This window comes from Podarcis gaigeae (assembly GCF_964106915.1).
Source record: "Podarcis gaigeae genome assembly, chromosome: 2".
In the NCBI taxonomy this organism is placed as follows: Eukaryota; Metazoa; Chordata; class Lepidosauria; order Squamata; family Lacertidae; genus Podarcis; species Podarcis gaigeae.
Window position 1 is genome coordinate 33,029,438 of NC_139679.1, and position 21,074 is coordinate 33,050,511.

General features: G+C 44.3%; 1 protein-coding gene and 1 long non-coding RNA gene across 2 annotated transcripts in view; both read left to right on the plus strand.

Moving 5' to 3' along the window:
* The window catches only part of ASPSCR1 (ASPSCR1 tether for SLC2A4, UBX domain containing), a 64,183-nt gene that overhangs the window by 33,426 nt on the left and 9,683 nt on the right, over positions 1-21,074 (plus strand). Inside the window, exons 8-12 of the mRNA XM_083727903.1 lie at positions 3,891-4,030; positions 6,947-7,028; positions 7,717-7,783; positions 9,760-9,822; positions 10,047-10,099. Of these exons, the coding sequence (XP_083584029.1) occupies positions 3,891-4,030; positions 6,947-7,028; positions 7,717-7,783; positions 9,760-9,822; positions 10,047-10,099 (405 nt within the window). The remainder of the gene's footprint in view (positions 1-3,890; positions 4,031-6,946; positions 7,029-7,716; positions 7,784-9,759; positions 9,823-10,046; positions 10,100-21,074) is intronic.
* On the plus strand, positions 4,039-5,923 carry LOC310839378. Its single transcript, XR_014561480.1, has 2 exons — positions 4,039-4,580; positions 4,758-5,923. It is a non-coding gene; the product is annotated as an uncharacterized lncRNA (long non-coding RNA).

Sequence of the window (21,074 nt, forward strand, 5' to 3'; positions counted from 1 at the left end):
TGGCAAAGGATCTCTTGAGAGTTTTGGTTTGGAAATGCGTACTGAAGAGAGTGGACGTGGGTTAGTAGTTTCGCATTTATTACTCCCTTAAGTGCTTTTTGCAACGGTTTCCAGAATTGAAGAATCATCTCAGGCAAAATGACCACTGAAGAACTTTTGTCATGCAACCTGCATGCGAGCATCATAGCTAGTTCTTGACATCCTTCTCTGAAGGCTATGATCAGACCATGCAGCCCCTCCAGGCATTGACTGATGATGGCGTTGAGAGTTGTGGTGGTGCCCATCAGCCCCTCTGTTACAACTGTACACCCGAAGCTGAAAGTTGACGCGGTAAATTACATCATATTGAAGATCTACTGGAAGGGCTTGGTATTCAAAAAGTCCTGTTCCCTTTGTCTCCATTTTTGGCAGCCCTCCCTAGCCACACTGGAAGTTGCCAATGTCCTGGGTTTGTTTAATAGTCTGTAGAGAGGAATGTGTTGCATTGTTTCTGTCCTCAAGTCAATTACTTGTTTCTAGACAGAGCCCTTCTGGGATTTGCTTCAGTTATTGAGCAGTCAGTGCTGCTGAGAGAAGAGACAAATGTTGACAGTTCAGATTATGGAAGAATTTTATACCAAGCAAGTTGTATTGAGTTGGTGGGAAAGACCTGAAGATTTTAAAGCAGGCATAGAGAACCTCTGGCCTGCAGACCTAATCTGACCCACCAGCCCCCAGTGCTCTCCCTACACGCCCCCCCCCCCAGTTGTTCTGTTCTGCCGAGAGCTGGCAAGGCCAGGAAAAGAGCAAAAATGTGTCTCCCAGGGAATCATCAGACTTTGTTTCATGCTTCCATGGGAGAATGATATTGGAGTGATGGAGAAGTTAGTGTGCCAGGCTTAAAGAGTTCTTCCATCTTGAAGTAGAGCATAAAAGCACAGCTTTAAATGGGCATTAAAGGATGGAAGAAGAACTGTGGTAAGAGGGTTGTGACACTTGTGAAATGTCCCATTATATTATCCCAAATGAACCTTGACTTTAAGCCTGCCTTTTAAACCTTGGGTACCCAGATGTTGTTGGACTAAAACGCCCAACATTCCTAGCTAGCAGGACCAGTAGTTAGGGATGATAGGAGTTGTAGTCCAACAACTTCTGGAGACCTAAGTGGTTGAGAGAGGCTGCTGTACCTTGTGTGATCCTGTAATAGGTGCAATAGTTTGGTGCTCTCAGATTAAACCAGGAATTTCCGCCAGTATGCTAGCTGGCTCTTGATTCTGGGCTCTCTTCTTCACATAGGGAATCTGTGGTGTGGGAGTTAATTTTTCCTCCAGACTTTGCTAGGAGTAGTAGCTGTCTTTGCCACACACACACACACACACACAAACACACACCAGTTTTTGATTGGATCTTTCCAGTGTGGAGGTTAGAGGTGTGGAAATAGGACCGTAGGTTTTAGATGGGGTGTCAAAGGACCCTTTTACATCACTCTATAGTAAATTGCTCCTAGCGGCTGTCCCAGCCTGTCAGTACAAGGCGGTTGCTTATCCATTCTGCTTCTTCTGCCAGTCCCTAAACAGCCAGCGTAAGGCGACAGTAGTCTTTGAAAGAGGACAGATTGGCAGCTCACGGGTACTTCTTGTGCTTTCTGCCCAGAGAAAGCTACAATCAGGCTCCTTCACCCTCTAGTTAGACCTAACTCTCTTCAACTTTCTAAAAGTAGCTGAGGGTCCCACCCACGCAACCTCACTCTTTTAACTTCCCAAATTACCCTCTGGTGCCCACAAATAGAGAAAATCTTGCCTTGTAATTTGTGTTGTCTCTACTGACAATTGAGAGAGACTCCTTCTATTCCCAGAGGGCTTGTTCGGGGTGGGAGGGGTGGTGGTGATGCTGCAGGGAAGTGAGAATAAGATAGGACAGTAGATGGCCAGGGATCTGTGGGTGGGAAAGAGGGCACAGACAGGGATGTGCTAGAGACATTAAGCGTGGGGGGTATGGGCGATTATAAATAGGAACGTCCCAAGTTCACGGAGTCTGGGGCCAGGCTAAGCAGATCATTGATGGTCAAGGATGCTGGTCTTCAAAGCAGCCTATTAACAATACAGACCAAGTGGTGCCATCATTTTTTAGCTCTGGATTTACAGAGTGTCAGCCAGCAGCTCTGCAGTGCAGCACCTTCTCTTTTGTGTCAGAACTAGCAGGACTGTTTGCCAACTGAATGGAATCTTATGCATGCATGGAGGGGAAACTGAACAGAGAGTCTATATCAGCAGTGGCAACAAAGCCTCTTCCCCTCCATCCTTCACCAACTTTCCTGTTTAAATCTCTGATCTGTAGTAATTCTGATGTAGATTGGTACTTGCAGATGCAGGTTATTCCAGTGTGTGGGGTGCAGCTGATAACCAGCTCCCACAAGCCCCAAGTCTTTCTGTTTCCAGTCGAACATATAGCGTGGTATCAATGTCAAGCTCACTGTTCGGTAGTTGCATAGCCTTGATGCTTCTGCTCTATATAATCTGCTATAAGCCACCAGTGCTGGGTTCAGTGAAATCTGTCTCTTGTTCATGCTTGTCACTTCTGCATAACTATTTCCGAGTTCCTTCAGTCTCCCCAAAACTGATGGAGGCTTTCCATAGCAATCTTGACTGAATCAGTTCTCCATGGGCAACATACCTGATGTGGACAAGGAGGATTGGCAGCAGCTTTCAGGCTATAAAGCATGCAGAGATTGCTACTTAACAGACTAATTCTGAAGCTCAGAAGGGCACATTTTGTATCATCTCTGATTTTCACAGTGGAGGATCACTTGCTTGTAAACCATCCCAATCAACAGCAGAACCTGCTTGATGGTGCAAACCTGTTGCATGAGAAAGCTCAGTTGGAAGCCTTCTTTTCAGTGTGCAAGCTGTGCACATTTGAGGAGATTTTGGCATTGTATTCAAGCAAGAATTCTGAGGTGGTGCTCTTCCATGTGTTCTGTGCCTTGTGCCCTTATTAAAGCTTATATTATTGTGTGTCAACTAAGAAGGTTTGCCCAATCCCATTTTCACATGTCGGTCCTATTGTCGTGCGGATTTTAAAAACTGATTGAATTTAAATAATAATTTGGGGGAAATGAAATCAAATAACTTTTAATTTTTTTTAAATTACATAGATTCAGCTGTACTATTTATGAGATCTTTCTTTCTTTCTTTCTTTCTTTCTTTCTTTCTTTCTTTCTTTCTTTCTTTCTTATGGCTCCTAGCAGCTTTAGTTCAAAGCACAGCTGCTCTGCTGCCCTGGGTAAAAATGCTTTAAAATGCTGCAGAAAGAGGCTTTTTGCCCACTGCTTCCTGTGTAATTGTGTAGGCACAAAGGGACCTTGTACAGTAAAAAAGATGGCTACCCCAACAGCACACGGAGGCATCCATATTTTTTCCATACAATGTCCCTTTGCTTGTTCCTTTGTGTGCAACCACTTACCGCAGCATTTTAAAAGCACCTTTACCCGGTGCTGTTCTTTGAAGCTGTTCCTAGCGGCTTCACAGTGGGAAGGAAGGAAGGAAAGCAGTCTTCAGATCATCTTGTAAGTGGAATGAGTGAACTGTGTTTCACAAAGGTTTGCACATCTACTGGTACAGGAGTACTTGTTTATGGGGTATGAACCAGGGGAGCTAACCTCACATTGCAGTGCAGATAAAATCCTTCTCCATTTCTATTTTAAGATCAGGAAAGAGATTCACACAGGGAGTGATTAAGCTGAAAGTTACTGTAATTCTGAAGCCTTTTTGTAGTTAAACGAACAAATGCTTTTGGGCAGGATTTTCTGGACACCCCCAAAAAGCACAATTTTACATATGTAAATGTGCTCAGCTGATTCCATGCCTTCTTGGATCCAGTCATCTGAACTTCAGTTCCTATGTTCTTTACAGCATCTGGAGCGAGAGCCAATTTTGTGCCATCCAGATCTACAGAAGCAACTGGATTTTGGCTCACAAGAACTTCCAGATGAGTTCTTTGAGGTGACTGTAGATGATGTGAGGAAACGTTTGTCTCAGCTCCAGAATGAGAGGTAAGTTTCTTTTTCATTAGTGATGCAGTCACTCCATCTGTAGTATGTTGTGGCTGGCCACTGACAATAACGGAATTTTCACCATCTGTATTTTCTACATTTCACTTCCTTCTGACCTTACAATTTATAGTTCTCTCCACCATATGTGTGTGTATATTCCTATAATTTAGGATTATACTTCAGGTATCTGGTGAAGTGGACTATAGCCCATAAAAGCTTATGGCATAATACATTTGCTAATCTTTAAGTGGCCACAAGTATCTTTCCTATTTTTCCTGCAATGGACTAACACAGCTAATTCCACCTATAGGCTGTTTCACAATCTTGCTGACACAAAGCACATCACAGTATAGGTCTGCATTGGCCTAATATCTGGGAGAATTACATGCTGTTATAATGTCACCCATGTTCTTTGAGATTTTGAATCTTTCTCATAGTTTCCCACATAATCAAGTACGTCCACCTGTCCCAGATGGTGTTTTAATATATTTCCCTAAGAGCTCAGGAAATTAGCATAAAATTAGACACCACTCAGCATGATGCTTAGACAGTGGCATAGCGTGGGTTGTCAGCACCCGGGGCAAGGAAAGTAATTTGTGCCCCCTAACCCGTGGATTTGCGCCCCCTAACCCATGGATTTGCGCCCCCTAACCCTAACCCCCAGATGTTGCACCCGGTGCGGCCGGCCCCCCCTGCACTCCCCACGCTACGCCACTGTGCTTAGAAGAATTAAAGTACAATATTCTGAATTTAGTGGGTGTAATCCCAAGTTAGTGTGAAGCTGTAATATGATAAATAAACTATTTCATTGAAATTGGATAGGGAAGGGTTTTTTGTTTCTTTGCTCAAATTACAGGCATGGGAAATGTGTCTTCTAAGCGAAACGGGGGAAACATTAATTTCTTTGTGAGTGCTGAGATCAGGTTGTAGTAGTTATTCCAAGCATACACCTCTGTTCTAAGGAGCTGATATATACAGTTGCCTCCTGCAAGGCTGAAGGTTTATCTAGGCTGCTATTTTCCTAGTTGATGTTTCAGTTTCGTAAGCCTTATTGCTTTCCAGTACCTCTAGCCAGTGTGTCTAGGTCACAGAGTTGTTTAGAAATCCTTGATACACTTTATGTCATCCACTAGATGCCTCTGTTATAAACACTGGAAAAAAGATAGACGACTGGACAACAAAGCTCATGATTTCTTTGTTTATATATTGGCAATCCCATTTAGTTCCCTTTGATCACAATGCAAGTCATCAGGTGCTAAGCCAAAAAGCAAATCCATGTCAGAATTCTGTTTCCTCTCATTTTTACACTGTGGCAATATTTTCCAGTTTAAAACTGAAATTTTCATCTGCTGTGGCAACGAAATGGGATTACACAAGACACAGGAAGAAAGGAGATTACACCAATTGTGGATCAGGCAATATAAACAAGAGGAGGGATGAGCCCGGTGCCAGCTTATTTTTGTGTTCTTCCACAAACTTCTAGGGTGACCTAGTTGGATTCTACATTTCCCCATCCCTTGACAGTTGCCTTGCCACTCCTGAATAATATTTGGGATAAACATGAGCATGTGTAGTTGTCACATTACTCATATACTCCCCAATACTGTTACGTATTTATAACATAGGCTGTCATTAGATCTCACTGATACTGTACTTGGATTTTGGAAGGAAAAAACTAAATCTGAAGACAAGGAGGTAAACTTTACTGACCACTGCAAAGATAACAGATTGTCCCATTTTAGAAATTGGAACAAAGCCTGCATGTGAATTGGTCTTTACACAGAGTGTGCAACAATGGGGGGGTCACAAAGCAGACAAATGGTGTCAACACAAGTGAAGGTAGTCTGGATTGTGATACTTTTCAATACATGTTTTTCATGATTCTCCCCCCCCCCCAAAAAAAAACTTTTAGATGGAAGGACTAATGCACAAATGGAAGGATTAGCTTGATCTTTCCGTAAGCTTGTGAATATTTGTATGGTTTCACTGGAGGTTTTTCTTTGCAGCTTTGCAAAGTTTTTTTTAAAAAAAAAATAGTTGAAGAAAGTGGAGGAGTAAAGTAATTTAAATGAAAAGTGCTGTGTCATCTCTTAAAGTAAACAATTAAACTGTGGAGCTGTGAAATCTGTGGAAGAACACCTCTGAGTTGTATCTGCCGTTTTGTTTTTAAACTTCTCTGATTACAGTATATCCTTTACCGCTCATCAGTCTTGGTGAATCAACATTTTGAATTAAATGTCAAATGAATCAAACTTCCCTCTTTAACTTCCAATCATTCCTTTGGTATTGTGGTATGGCATTTGTTGCACCATAGGGGAGGCTGAATTGAGCTTTCTGTTTAAGGCAGAAGCTTCTTGAAGACTGTACAGTCTGTCCCTGCACCTCCCCATGATTTTAGAATAGTTGGAAATTGCACAGGGGGTACCTGTGTGAGGAGTTTTCAAAATATGAGCACACATATTGCATAGTTTCAGTTTATATGCTTGTCACAACTTCTTTTCTACACCACAAGGGGGAAATCTGGCAAGGCTGTTACCAGCAGACTTTTTCCCAAACTAAGTAAAAATTACAAAATGCATTATTTCAAACATTAATCTTAAATTCTTATAAATGTATAGTGCTGGTGCAAACATTTGAACATAACCAAAATTGTTCAGCCACTTTCAAATATGTTTGAGATTTGTTTGGTTAAAATGATTTTGCTGCAGAGTTTCTCAGATCCTCCTCTTTTGCAATCTTGTTTTGGGAATGTGTAGTAGTGCTTTGTTTTAGACAAACATACACAGAGGTAGAGAGCAGGAAGGAGAATGTATGGAGCTTAAGCAGATAAGATAGTTACTAGATTGTGTGGAGTGGCAGCCCCTGGCTGTATAGATCTGTGACTATACTGGCTTGCTAAGCTTTCCCTCTTCCTAGGAAGCGTTTGGAAGAATCTCCCTTGATGACACGAGCACAGCGAGAAACTCAGCTGAAGGACAAGCTTGAGCGCTATCCAAAGGTAATGTTTTGTTTTGGGTCTTTCACAAAGTGAGGAACAGAAAGGTACTGACTTCAGGTTGCTGGCATCATTGAACCATCTTCTGTTACATTCTGGGACAACCAAATGAATGGCAAACAGGGATAGCCGGTTATAGTGGTGCCCTTAGCAGGATTCTTATACCTGAAGGTTTGATGGGAATCCTGCCTGTTCTGCTCCCCTGGTTCTTTGCCCCATTTCTTTCCTTTAATTTGAGATCAGTAGCTCTCTTGGAACAGTGGTAGAGCCCAGAATGAAGCTATAATAGTACTTAGCATTTATATACTGTGTTGAGTGTGTCAAAAGTTTGCTAAGGTGTCATAATTAGTATTTCCTATCTGAAAGAGAACACCTTGCCTAAGGTCACCAAGTGAGTTAATATCAGAGGTAAGATCTGAACAAGGAGCATCCTGATTAATAACTCAGTCTTAGCTAGCGTGCTACCCCAGCTATCCATTGTTGTTCCTGACAACTTCTTGTTAGTGTGGGTTTCTAAAATAGCCCTTTCAAGTATCTTGAAAGCCCCAAATATAGTGTCAACCAGTCACAGTTGCTCATTCATGAAAAGGCATCAGTTTCTCAGAATGAGCTAGTCTTGTCCAAAGGCAGAGCTGGTTTGACCATGGTTTAGGTTTTTTTGAGTAGGCTCCTGCTCTTTGTTTTCAACTAGGTGGTACTGAGAGTTTACTTCCCAGATCGTCACATTCTGCAGGGCTTCTTCCATCCCAGTGAAACAGGTAAGAGTGTATCTCCCTCCCAGCTTCTGCCTCACCCCCAAGTAAGGTGCAGTGAAATAGAGAAAAGTTCCTTGCTCCCAAGCTAAGGTTTGTGACTTGAGATAGTTACACTGCAATGTCTCTAGTTGTTTGGTTTGGGCGGTGCTTTAACAGCTTGAAACTCAAGCACTGTGATCTGAATGAAGGAGGGCTGAGATTTGTGCTCTAAAGAGGACAAATCTTCCAGGCCACTTACCGCTGCATTAGTCATGCCCAGATGAGGCCATTGAACAACAGGGTGTTGGTCTAGTGTAGTTTCAACCAGAGCCCAAAAAAGGAGCTGGAAACACTGAAGAGAAGTTGAATCAACCACTCTTCTTAAATGTGCCAGGGGCCAAAAGCAAAACCAGGCTTCCTGCACCTCTAAATAGCAAAAGGCTAGAACTTCTTGCGGCATGGCAGGGCACACACCCAACTATGCTTTCTGCCTTGCATCTGTCTCCATCTATGGAACTAGATGTCCGTTCCTCCTCATGAATTTCTGCTCCTCCTTTGGCCTTAGGCTTGTGAGAGGGAACTCTAAAGTGATAGTTCTTTTGCACAGGCCTGACTAAAGTAAGATCCAGAATCTTCTGCCTTGCTGGCGTGAGATGTGTGCGTCAGCCCCTGTATTCCTAGGACCCTGAGTTGGGGCAGGTAGAACATACCAGATAGGAGGTGTTACACAATGCTGTACAGATAGCTGGCTGGTTTATCTGCTGTACACTTAAACACTACCATTGTTGCCTATACCTTTTGAGGGAAGTGATTCGAATATTGAAGGGGGGCAGGAGAAGGCAGATAGGACCGTGGGTAACTACCGTTTGTGTTTCTCATTCTTTTGTGTCAGATGGCAATGGTGGTTGCTCGTGAGTAATCAGTCAGGACTCCGACCTGTCTTTTACAGGTTTTATTTTGGTGCAAAACTATTTACAGTGCAGAACCACAAGTTCATGTCTGCCTCAATCGCTAGCAGAATCTGGGAGTGGTCGTTTCCGGGTCCTCCCCCAACATAATAGCTCAGTCACCCCCAGCCTTTTCCTTCCTTCTTTGCGTTTTGCACCTCTGCGCAGGGTGGGTGACGGAAGAAGCGTGGTTCCCTCCTGGCTGGCTTGACCTGGAGTGGTGCTGAGGCTCCCAGCAGCATCCTCTGGTCCCTTCCCCTCTTCCCCACTGGAGGTGTGGCTTTCCCCACCACAGGAAGAGGAACTGCTTCCCAAGATCTTCGGAGGTTTACTGTAACCCAACTGCCCCTCTGCTTCCCTTCCCTGTTCCGATGGCAGTCCCCTGACATTTTGCTTTGTGTTGAATCTGGGTTTTTGCTCTATTTAGAAGCAGCCATGTTCCTAGCTACGCCATCTATCTTTCAGTCTAGCAAAGCCTGGAAAAATCGTTTGTGAGGGTCTCCGATAGCAAAACTGAACACCACTTCAGTTATTCCTTTCAGGGAAGCAAACCCTTTTGAATTGCTTATTGGGGACAGAGCAGGTTTGTGCTGGCAGTTAATATAAGACGGAAGATTTGTAAGGGAAGTTTCTTCATTTATTCCTGGGCAGAAGAATTGGAACATACTGTTGAGACTTTGCATTGGGGAAACCAAGCCAGATCTTGATTAGGATGATAATTTTTTCCTCGTAATTGAAGGATGCTGAAGTCTCAGTGTTGGGGTGTTCATAGTGTGGGGAGGAGACTTCCAGCTATAGAGACAGAATGTGCAGTGATGAAGCTTGAAAGCATAGACAGATGTTACAATTCCTTTTGGTGAACCTAAAATAGGTGCTGACCAATGAAGACATCTCCTCTTGCTTTGCCCTCTCCATGTGTCTTTAAAGCAGTGACTACATTGGTTTTCTTTTCTAAGCACTGCAGCAAAGGAGATGTGGTCAGTGCTGTAAAGAGAATGCTGCTCACAATATATCTTTTGATCCACACACCGATTTTCATGCTTTATTTGACAGTTGGTGCTCTGAGGAACTTTGTGAAAAGCCAGCTTGCAGATCCAGAGATGTCGTTCTATCTATGTAAGTTCAGATTTATGTTTTATAACTTTTTAAATGCCAGTTCTCCAGGCCTACTGTCACCATCTAGGTCTTTTAATTTTAATTGCCACAGCTAGTGAGCTATGGCTGCACCTCTGTCTCTCTCCTCCCCCCTATTCCCTCTCATTCTCCAACCCTTTGCTAAATGAGCTTTATATATTTTTCTTGTTCTCTTTACCTAATGAGAACTTTGTGTTTTACTTTAGTTACTACACCTCCCAGATGCACCTTGAATGATGACAGTTTGACCCTCTTTCAGGTAATGGCTGCATGCCTCTTCCTGTTTGGTTTGTTTTTCTTATCACAAAAATGCCCTCTACTCTGGTTTTGCTTTTAAGAGCCTGAATAATTGCCTCCTGTGGGTCTCTATTAAGCCAAAGGTAGGTGAAAGTCTGCAGTTGGAGTCTAAAGTGCTTCCCTTTGCTTGTGCACCTGGCATGTTATGAGGGCTTCCCATTGTTGAGCATAAGTGCTTCTGGCAAGGCCATTTTTGCCGTGAGTGAAGCAAATAAGCCCCACTGGGTGGAATTCAACTGAGTTGTTACATGCACAGAATGAGGTCAGCTTGCATAATGGGACTTCCCTCCCTTATATTCATATCCCTTAAATCTACTCTGAAGGGTTGGTGGAACCCACAGAACAGGTTTGGGGGGGCATGGAGGGGAGGGGAAGTCTTGTTGCACAAATGGACTTCATTCCCCACGCATATTCTACTTAGCACTACATTGAATTCTGCCCACTGTGCTTACTGGGGCTTTCTCTGGAGTTAGTAAGCATATAAGCGCAGCTTAAAATTGAATTATTTAGCATAGAAGCAAGCCAGCTGAAATAAAGGGAGAAGGGGCTACACATGCCCACAGTGTTCACTAGTGTTCTTGTGAGAAGATTCTGAAAGGCCGTTACATCCAAAATTAAAACGTTTTCTCGTTGTCTCGTGACACTAACCATACGGAGCACTTTGATTGCAGAAGCTGGATGGTGATGCTGATGAATTGGGCTGTTTCCTTCCAGCTATACAAGTTTAAGGATTCGTGAAAAGGGGTTTTCCCCTCCCTGACTGTTGTGTGTACCTCCTGATAGATGTGGGTGGGCATTGTTGTGGCATTGCGATCACCATGCTCCGAATTCTTGGGTAACTGGAAATGTTGCTTATATGAACTGAATTCCTGGAGGCTTTTCCAAATTGGACAACATTGCTTCACTTTAAAAGGTATTGTGATATGGATATCCTTTTCAGAAGGTATGGATCGGAACGTGAGCTCCCCAGAATGCCTGCATCCCAGGTGTGTGCATCTTAAAGAAAGGCTGTGACTTAATGGTAGGCAAATGGTTTGCATGCAAAAGGCCCTGGGTTCAGTCCCCAGGCAGGGCTGGGAAAGACCGCCGTCTGCTACGCTACGCAGAGAGCTCTGCCGGTCAGTGTAGACAATCTTGAGCCAGGTGGGCCAGTGGTCTTGACAGCTGAAGGCAACTCCCTGTGTTCCCATGTCTCTGTGACTTGGATCTTGACTCTTGATACCAGTCGCTTCTTTCTGTTCATGGAGTGCAAGAAGCTTGTGTTAATTATCAATGTTGAGGATCACTGGAGCGACCTTCCTCCACTTCCCCCTTCTAGGGGAGGTAATTTTGCAAGTTCTCTGAAGTTCCTCCCTCTTACGGGTCCGTGCAACCCTGTTCTGTTTTGCCCCTGCCCCCCTTTCTTTTGATCTCCTTGCCTCCGGGCCCCAGATGAGAGTACGCACTTGCCAAGCGAACAGTCTGTCTCTGTTTTGGAAGGCCTAAAAATGTGTGCTCTTGATTTTTAGGAAGGCTTACTGTGACGGAGATGAAGAACTCCTTGCACAAAAGGCTTTTTGCCTGAACCTAGCTGCGGAGCTCTGGTTTGTTTTGCTAAATGCTGAGTGGAACTGAAAGGGCCTAGCCAACAAACCTCACCCGACTGCAGCTTTCCTGCCCAAAGAAAAGCGAGGCAGGACCAAAACTGTCACTCGCAGGGTATGATATACCAAGGGTCATTTGGAGGTTGACAGGTCATACAGAGTGTAACAGGAATCGGTTTGCGTAGTGTATGTCAGAGCCTCTCAGGCGGCATATTGAATTAGGAAAGGATTAGAGTTCTTCTGAAGTTGTTTATAATGGAGCTTTCCAAATTCCATGACTTCCTGGCCAGGCCATGTGGACGAAACACCAGTGCAGCTGCTGTCAGAGCACGGAATGTGTAAAGAGCCAATACCGATGGCTACCTACGTTCAAGCTCAAGACCTGTCCCCTTTCTGACACACAGTGCCTCACAACTCCTTGCCAAGAAGCTTAGGTTACCCCCCCCCCCAAACATGTCTGTCTCTGTATGGTTTACTAATAGTGTTTTGTTTGTTGCCACAATGCTTACATTGGCCTCGGCCTCCTTGACCCCTGGGAATGTCTCGGGCCTGCGCACTTTTACAGCATGGGTGTGCTTTTATTGTTCATGGCTGGTGACTCCATAGCCTGGGCATGATGTAGCGGTTAGTTGTGTTTTCTGCCGTCTTGAGGCCCCTTCGGCATGCTTAATCAAAGTGTGCACAAAATACATTTTGACTTTCATGAGATACTTCTGCAAATCCCTTTCCAATGCCGGTAGCACTATACTCTGCCGGCATTTAACAGATCGGGGAGGGAGGGTATCTGTGCAACTGTTGGCCTCCTTTTAAAGTCCAGATGTGGTTAGATGTGTTCTTCAAAAGGGGGGGGGCATTTAGCCTTTAGAGTTTGTTTGCTTTTTAAGTGTTAATGAAACAAAATCATCAAATGGTGGGGCGTTGCTGTGGGGAAAGTGGTACTCTTGAGTTTCGCTTATTTTGTTTCATTTCTGCCTAATTTTCCACTCTGTAAAGAAACAAAAACAAAAACAAACTTGTGTGTTCCAGCCCAGGAATTTATAGAGCAGGTACATGCATAACCTCCATATTATTATTATTATTTTTTAAAAAGATGGAAAATATTTACAAAACTGGACTGAGGTGGAAGAGGTGTTTTGCCCGTGACTAGTTACGTCACCTAAATATCAAGCAGGTGCCTATAACACTTGTGGAAGTATATTCCACACAGCAGTGATCACACCGTCTGAAGGAAGTAGTCATATTTTCTGAGGTACGCTTTATTTGTCCAAAGAAGCATGCAACTAGTTCCGCGAGCCCAACGAAGCTCCAGAGTTGTTTTTCCTCAAACTGCAGGCATCCCCCTGCCCTACCACCACAGTTCCCTGGGTGCTATGCGCCAAGCTGCTTTCGAAACTGACAGGGATTTTAAATTCAGGTGTTTGAAGGAAAAACCTTAATAATTCAAAGAAGTTAGCAGAAACCTCTTGTCTGAGCTTGAAGCAGCTCTTTGGATTCTTGGCCAACAGAAGTTTGACCTTGGATTGGGGGCAGAGACATAATGTCTGTGCACAGCAAATGAGAAGCAAACACATATTTATCGTATAGTGGTGCAGAATGACCCTGAGAGCCATTTAGCACCTGAGCCTGGCCTCTGCTCGGATGTGCTTGCAGCCCTTCAATGCTGGAACAGAAAGCTCTGTGCCTTTTCTTTCTGAGTCACAATGTCATCTTGGTGGGGAGCAGTCAGTTCAGTGCCTTTTCTTCTTCTCACCCCCCCCCCCCTTCAAAGCCACTGAAATATTTTAATTAATAGCAGAAGTGCCAGTGGAAAGGTCCCTTGTGCCTTTGAACTGGGCGACTTTCCCACTCATTGGGAAAGCAGCTCCTCCCATCTTCCCTTGTTTTGTGCCATCTTGCCCACAGCTGCCACCCAACACGATCTCCGATTCCCACACGCTTATTGTGGTCGAAAGATAGGAAAATAAGAGAAGTTTTCTGTGGAGTTCTGAGAAGTCTTAGGAGGGAAAGGTCACACAGGGAGTCTGATTAAACTAGTGATTAAAACCTGTATCTGGAAACGGACGTTTCTCTATACGTTTTGGCCCTCTTTTGCCCAGCCTATAGGCCAAACCAGACCTGTAAAGCAATTGTAACTTGACCCTGTGGCATAGCGTGGGGGGTGCAGGGGGGGCCAGCCGCACCGGGTGCAACATCTGGGGGTTAGGGTTAGGGTGCGCAAATCCATGGGTTAGGGGGCGCAAATCCACGGGTTAGGGGGCACTAATTACTTGTTTTGCCCCGGGTGCTGACAACCCACGCTATGCCACTGACTTGACCTATCCCATTTTAATCAATGTGGGGTATAAAACCTTTGTCCTCTTGAGAAAATAATCAAATTAAAAAGTAACACTGGGGGGAGAGACACACACAGAGACATGGAGTTGCAGGGGAGTCACTCCTCATTGTAATGTTACTACTCATCTCTGGGTCTTACATACAATGCACTGGCTGTGATTGAGTTTTGTGTGTGTCAGGCTCTCCTAGGTATCTTGAACACGCAGGAGTACTCATCCCACCCAACCTCCCATGTTGGCTTTGTCCTTGAACTTTGCTTCCTAACATAGATTTTTGCATCACCACCACCACCACCACTGCATATCTGAATACTTCTTGGATTTTAACTTCCTCTTTACCTAGGATGCTTTTCTTCACCTCTCTTTTTTGTGCCTTTTCTGAATATATTAACCAACAGCTGCAAGGGAAGGTTTAGTACCTTCTCACTCCTTGATCCAGCTATGGCGGCTTTCTGGTCTATATACCCAATTTTGACTATGAGTTTTTAGCATTCTAATATGCAGTTTTATTGTTACACATAAAGTAGGGTTTTTGTGTTTTGTGTAAGCAGGCAGGTTTGAATGATACTACAAGCATGATCCCAGACAAATAGATATAGTATTTGAGTCTTAGGCTGCAATCCCAACCCCATTTACCTGAGAGTAATCTTCACTGAATTCAATGGGACTTACTTCTTAGGTTAGTATTACTACCTTAAACTCCCTAAACTCCCTAGCGAAGTGGTTTCCTTGATATTGCCACCTATAAGGTCTCTGAGCAAATATTCCTGTTTTCATAAAGAGAGTTAGCAAAAGGTTAATGGAGGGAGTTTCAGACAATAATTGCTGCAGCGACCATATAAAGACATCTGAAAATAATTCAACACAGATAGAATATCACAAACATTATTACTGTCAAAAATGGTCTTGTTCATAGTGATCTTCCTTTGAAGGTCCGTTTAAAGTCTCTGCTATCTGAACACTTCATTCACAATCTGGAGTCAGGTCTCCAGTTCCTGAGAGACTAAAGCATCCACAACAAATGGCCATCTAACCTCTGCTTAAAAACTTCCAATAGCGGTGAGTACACCACTTTCCAAGGGAGTCCATCCCACGGTCAAACAGCTTTTACCTCCAGAAAGTTAATCCTTATTATGATTAAAAGGTAAGCCCCACTCAGGATGACTGGACCGGCTGATCCTAGGGTGTTCCCTAGGAAAACATTTGATGCACATACAATGCAGCCTAGCATCTTGCAGTAGAGCTTAGAAATGAACGTGTGCACTGTTCAGGTGCATCAAAACAGGAGCAAACAAGCAACTTATTCCTTATTCTCTTCCTTTTTTTGAGGTGGGGGAGATTGCAATCACATTGCTATAACTTCCTGGGTTGCCTCTCCCTTTTCCTAGTTTAGATTGGCTGATTCTAGATGACATTTTGCTCCCTATCACCAGTATAAACATTCATTCATCCGTTCGTTCTTTCCCCCTTTTTGCCTTGAGTCAGTGTATGCTCCATGCTGTAATGGCTTCTGCTTGGATAGCCTTTCTCTGCCACCGGAGATCTGAAAGCTTGGCAGAGGCTGAAGAGGGCTTTCTTTTCTGGAGAGAAATGGGTGCGGAAGCTGCTCCAGCTTTCATGTCCCTGGCAACTCTGTTATTGTTGGATGCCCTTTTTATAGGCTGCTGGTCCTAATCGGGCTGTTTTGCCTAAGCCCCTGTGTTCCTGGGAAGGAGGGGTGTGTGTGTGTTATTGGACCTGTCTCGGCACTAGCGTGAGGGGCAGTGCTGAGGTGGGGAACCCTGCTGTTTGCCTTCTCCAGCATTATTTGCTGAGTGGCAAACTCATGGGCACAGGAGTGGATATGTATTGTGCAGACTCCTGCTTTTGAGACTGCATGTGACTAATGTGGGAACTGGAACAGAGACTTCTCTTATTTTTGTAAAAAAAAATAAACTATGTTGGTTTTGTGTACACATGGAGATGGAAGCAAAACGCAAAGAAACACCAACCTTGTTCAGTGGGATGCTCTTAATAGTTTCCGTATTTAATATAGACGAAACCACTCTATAATATTTGAAATAGTCTTCTAAGAGACTTGTAAATTAATTTAACATGGATTAACTGACAAAAAGGAGCTAATTAGAGTTATGGAAACGCCAGACAAAGGCCTGCTGGAACAAGTGGGTTATAGCTAGTATGATGAATCTTCAGAAAATGTCTGTCCTGGGCTTGAATCATCAGATCTCTGTTCTCTTGAGGTCTCTGCACTTTCATGCTGTGTTGTCAGGACATCAGAAGAGGCTAGACCAGGAGTGGGGAACCTCTGGCCCTCGCAACTCCCATCAGCACAAGCCAGCATGGTCAAAGATTATGGGAGTTGAAATTCAATAACAAGGGGCTGCAGGTTCCAACATCCTTGGACTAGACTCTAGAGCATCCAGCCTTAACTTACAGTGGAGAGATGGACTGTCTCGGTTGATATTTCAGTGCAGAAACCCAGGCCAGGCATTGGGCTCGGGAGACCCGTACATACACGGTCACTGTCGTTTCAATAACAGAATATATTGTTTGGAGGCTGGTCCTGAGAATCCTAGCTTTTGCTGCAGAACCTCATGGTTGTTTGTAGTGGAGAAAAACTAAACTACAGAAAAGCAGGGAAGGTCTGGAAAGGAGTCCAGCGGCTGATGTGGCAGGTATGAGAGTGAAGCATCCTCATTTTTCCCAAGTTGGAGAAGGCTGCTTTAAATGCCATTTAATGGTGTGTGGTTCAATGTAGCCTGGATTTGCCATTGTTCCATGAACTCGTTTCTATCTCATGTGGCCGCACTAAAGTCTTGCCAGCAAAAGTAGCAACCTTGCAAAAGGGTGCTGACAAGCTTTGGTTGCATTTATCTGAACAAAGGAGATTCATCTTGATTCCCAGGGATGACTTCTGAAAGTTATTACATGATGTTTCTTTTATGCTGAGGACAGAGAGATCAGAAAGTGAGTGGCCCAGCCAGGACATCTACATCATTCTTTCAGACTCTTTGAAACTGATAAGGCCTGTGGTTCCAGCTATGAACCACTCCATAGCTATTTGTGACCTCCTGAGAGAACTCAAAATGCTTAATGTTAACAGCACCTTCTTACTATTTTTGTGAGAGAACATCCAAAGGGAGCAATCCCAATTGCATCCAAAGTGGCAAGTAGGGGAATAACTACATCGGGACATTTTCATAGCATCTCCTCTCTCTGAATTCGGTCCAGTTGGCACCAGTTTTGGTGCATAGCCCACTCACCTTGTATGAATTCCTAGGAGAAGGAAAGTCTTATGTTCTCTTTCTGCCAAACTCAGCAAGGAAGTTGCTGGGGAGGTGGGGGATGAGACAAGTGAAGTGGGAAGGAGAGTGTGCAAGGGAGTGGGTAGCAGAGAAACCTGCAGTGGTACAGAAACGAGGGTGCTATGGAGGAGGTCTCTGAGATTTCAAACAGTCTTTCTCAGCCCTACCTGGAGATACCGGGGATTGAAACTGGAACTTTTCACATGGAAAGTATGTGCTGTTCCCTTTCCCATACTGGTTAGCAGTGGCTTCACATAGACCTAAAGCGGGAGAGAAAGCGAGCTGTAAGATGGAGAAGGATGCTAGGAGATTTCTGGAGGGGGAAAACAGAAAAAGGAAATAGCAGATAAGAGTACGGACCAGTGGCACTTCAGACAGAGAGAAGGAGGCCTAACAGGAATGCAGAGAGCCAGGAACATGCTGTGGGACACGCAGAGAAAAGAGACATTAACAAGACATTGTTTTTAAAAAGAGAACACTGAGCAATAAAATAAAATAAATTGGAACAAAATTTTGTTCCTTTGCAAGCCTAACAGAGTAGCCCTGCTAAGTTAATACAACTATAAAAGTGTCTCTTAGAATTTGAGTTGTGCACCCTTGAAACGGACCGATCAATAATACATGCTTTCAGCTTTGCAATCAGCAGTCATTGAGTAAGAACAGTCACTTCCTTTTTTTCTAGCCAAGATTTTGCTACCTTTCCAATTATCCTGTCCTGATGTGTTCTGTCCTCAAAGCTTGTGTGTTAAGTTGCTATAATAAGTATTAAGTTGCTATAATAAGTCTTAACATTTTGTCTGCTTTTTTCTGTTCAAACCTTTGGGACCAAAACAGCCATTGCTATCTAACAAGCTTTCTTGTCTGAAGATGCATCAAGCTATTCCAGGAATCCCATTATTTGAAACACAGGCAGTGATAAGGGTCCCCGGACCCTGAGTCCTTTCTGATTCCTGATACCTTTTGTTTCTAGAAAGTCTTGGGGTGTTGAGTTCCTCCTCTACCCCCACCCCGGGAAGGCCTTGCTCACTGTGATGGGCTGAAAGAATATAGATACCTTAGATGGTTACCCTAGCAGGGGCCTCTGTGAACAAGTGCTGGAATTACAGGGCTATGACTGATGCTTATTTTCCTTACAAGGTTGAAAAGGCATCTAGAGCTACTATTGTTAAACCCGATAGCCACCAGAAAGGGGAAGAGACTTCAACTGTGGGATCAAAGCCAGGAAAACAAATGTTGTCAACTTGTCTGCTTTAAGAGAAAAGGGGTTGCATCTGAAGACAGCGTCCTGCAATGTGTGCCTATTTACTGGAGGGCGAATGTGCAGACTGGCAGCAACATGGAGTTTTTGGAACCCATAAAGACTTCAAGGCATTGCTTTGATATTTTGTTATTGCTGTTTGTGCTGGCTGCATTATCCCCATGTCCCATGAATTATTTTAAAGTGTTCTCGAGGGCAGAACTGATCAACTGCAGGCTTCTCTGCCGAGTACTCCAGCCAAGGGGTCCCTGAAGCTCCAGCTGTGTGTGTGCTTTTTCTTAGCTAGTTGGACTTTCCCCCTCCCCACTCTACCCCAAGGAACACACACTGGCATGACTCAGTCCTGGGGCTTAGGAAAGGCCAGTTCACAGATCTCTGCTTGTGCTGGGAAGCAGTGAAGAGAGGTAAGCATCCCAGAATCTGGGAAAGGCAGCAGACAACTGTGGTCCCATCTTCAAAGGAGCTGAAGAGGCCCCACATGCTTCCATCTAAATATTTATTCCCCCCTCCAATGTATCTTAACATTTCTCCAAGTGTTGAATCAAGCTATTCTTGGCTTTGTCAACAAGAGGAAAAATACAAACGAGCCGAGGATCTTTTCTCATTGCTGTTCTACTTTCATATTCTTTGGTGCGGTTTTGGGTGCGCTCACATCTTTGAGTCAGTGAATCTGATGGTGGCAAAGCCTATGCAGGTTGAGAATCTTCCAGTAGACTTAGATACAGGTAGGTAGCCGTGTTGGTCTGCCGTAGTCGAAACAAAATAAAAAAAATCCTTCCAGTAGTACCTTAAAGGTAAAGGTAAAGGTACCCCTGCCTGTACGGGCCAGTCTTGACAGACTCTGGGGTTGTGCACCCATCTCACTCAAGAGGCCAGGGGCCAGCGCTGTCCGGAGACACTTCCAGGTCACGTGGCCAGCGTGACATTGCTGCTCTGGCGAGCCAGAGCCACACACGGAAACGCCGTTTACCTTCCCGCTGGTAAGCGGTCCCTATTTATCTACTTGCACCCGGAGGTGCTTTCGAACTGCTAGGTTGGCAGGCGCTGGGACCGAGCAACGGGAGCGCACCCCGCTGCGGGGATTCGAACCGCCGACCTTTTGATCGGCAAGCCCTAGGTGCTGAGGCTTTTACTCACAGCGCCACCCGCGTCTCTAGTACCTTAGAGACCAACTAAGTTTGTTATTGGTATGAGCTTTGGTGTGCATTCACACTTCTTCAGATACACACAGACTTGTTACACAGGGACAAACTTGGCAATTGAGTTTCCAGACACACAAGGTACCTTTTGAAGATTGAACCTTCATTTCTGTGCTTCAGATGGAATGGGACACCATGGTTTCCCATTGTGTCTGGACAAAGCCTGTGTAACCAAAGAGAGAGCAAAAACAGCAAGTACAGTGAATAGTGCACCTTTCCAGTTTGTATGTCAAGTCTTAGTCTGTTTACTGTCCCTCTGTGTTGCTCTTAGCAGAGAATATATGCCACTAAACATGTTAATTTCTGGTATGATTGTCTGTCCTGGGTGGTCCCATGTGCCCAAACAGACCAGATATGTTCAGTACTAATACTGTTAGTACTCCATGGTCAGAACTTGCTGTACTTTGGCTTGGGAGTATCTTAAGTAGACTGTCTCCACTTACTTTACCCTTGTGTAAAAGTTCCCCTTTCAGACCATATCTCATAAAAGGTAAAAGACTTAAGCCTCTGTTTTCCAGCTGCCTCACGCTCACTCTCTGTTTGATCATGGTCTCCTCTGCTTTGGAAAGCTTTTTTCTTGGGTATTAAATGAGACAAGGCCATTTAGGCAACGTCCCTTTGACTGTGGTGGTTCTCATGTTTGTTTCCTTTCCGGAGATGCTCTTTGCTGCTTGTCAGGGAAGCTTTTGATCTGCTAGCTTCCCCATTGAATTTTCCAAGTGCTGATTTCTATGTATCTTGAAGGAATGTGTGTGTGTGTGTGTGTGTGTGTGTGTGTGTGTGTGTGTGTTTTTGGGGGATGGTGTTGTGAGGTATTTCATGCTGGTAGCTTGGATTTCTGCATTCATGCGCATGTCCCCTTTGAAGCCCTCATTTATTTATTAATCTTTAAACATCAAACTAACAGTGGACCTGTGGCACTCTAATCATTTCAGCTCATGTAACGGAAAGAATGCTTCCTCTTTTGGCAGCTGCAAGTCCCTGTCCCCTGTCTCCAACTCCCCACCCGCCCCCACCCCTCCAAACAAAAAGGGGGGGAAAAGAAAAGAAGAAGAAAACAGCCTCTTCCTGATCTCAAGGTCTCTGAACGAACTTGGCAAACTAAGTAGCAGTGTGGTGAATTGCATCCTTTTGCAGCAGCCTTTTGTTGTAGGAGTGTGTGTGTGTGTGTGTGTGTCCCTCAGTTGTTAGGGAGGAGGATTTATAAAAGAAAGGCTGTTGAAATATTGGAGGGGGTGTGTGGGTGTGTGCAGCCTTTC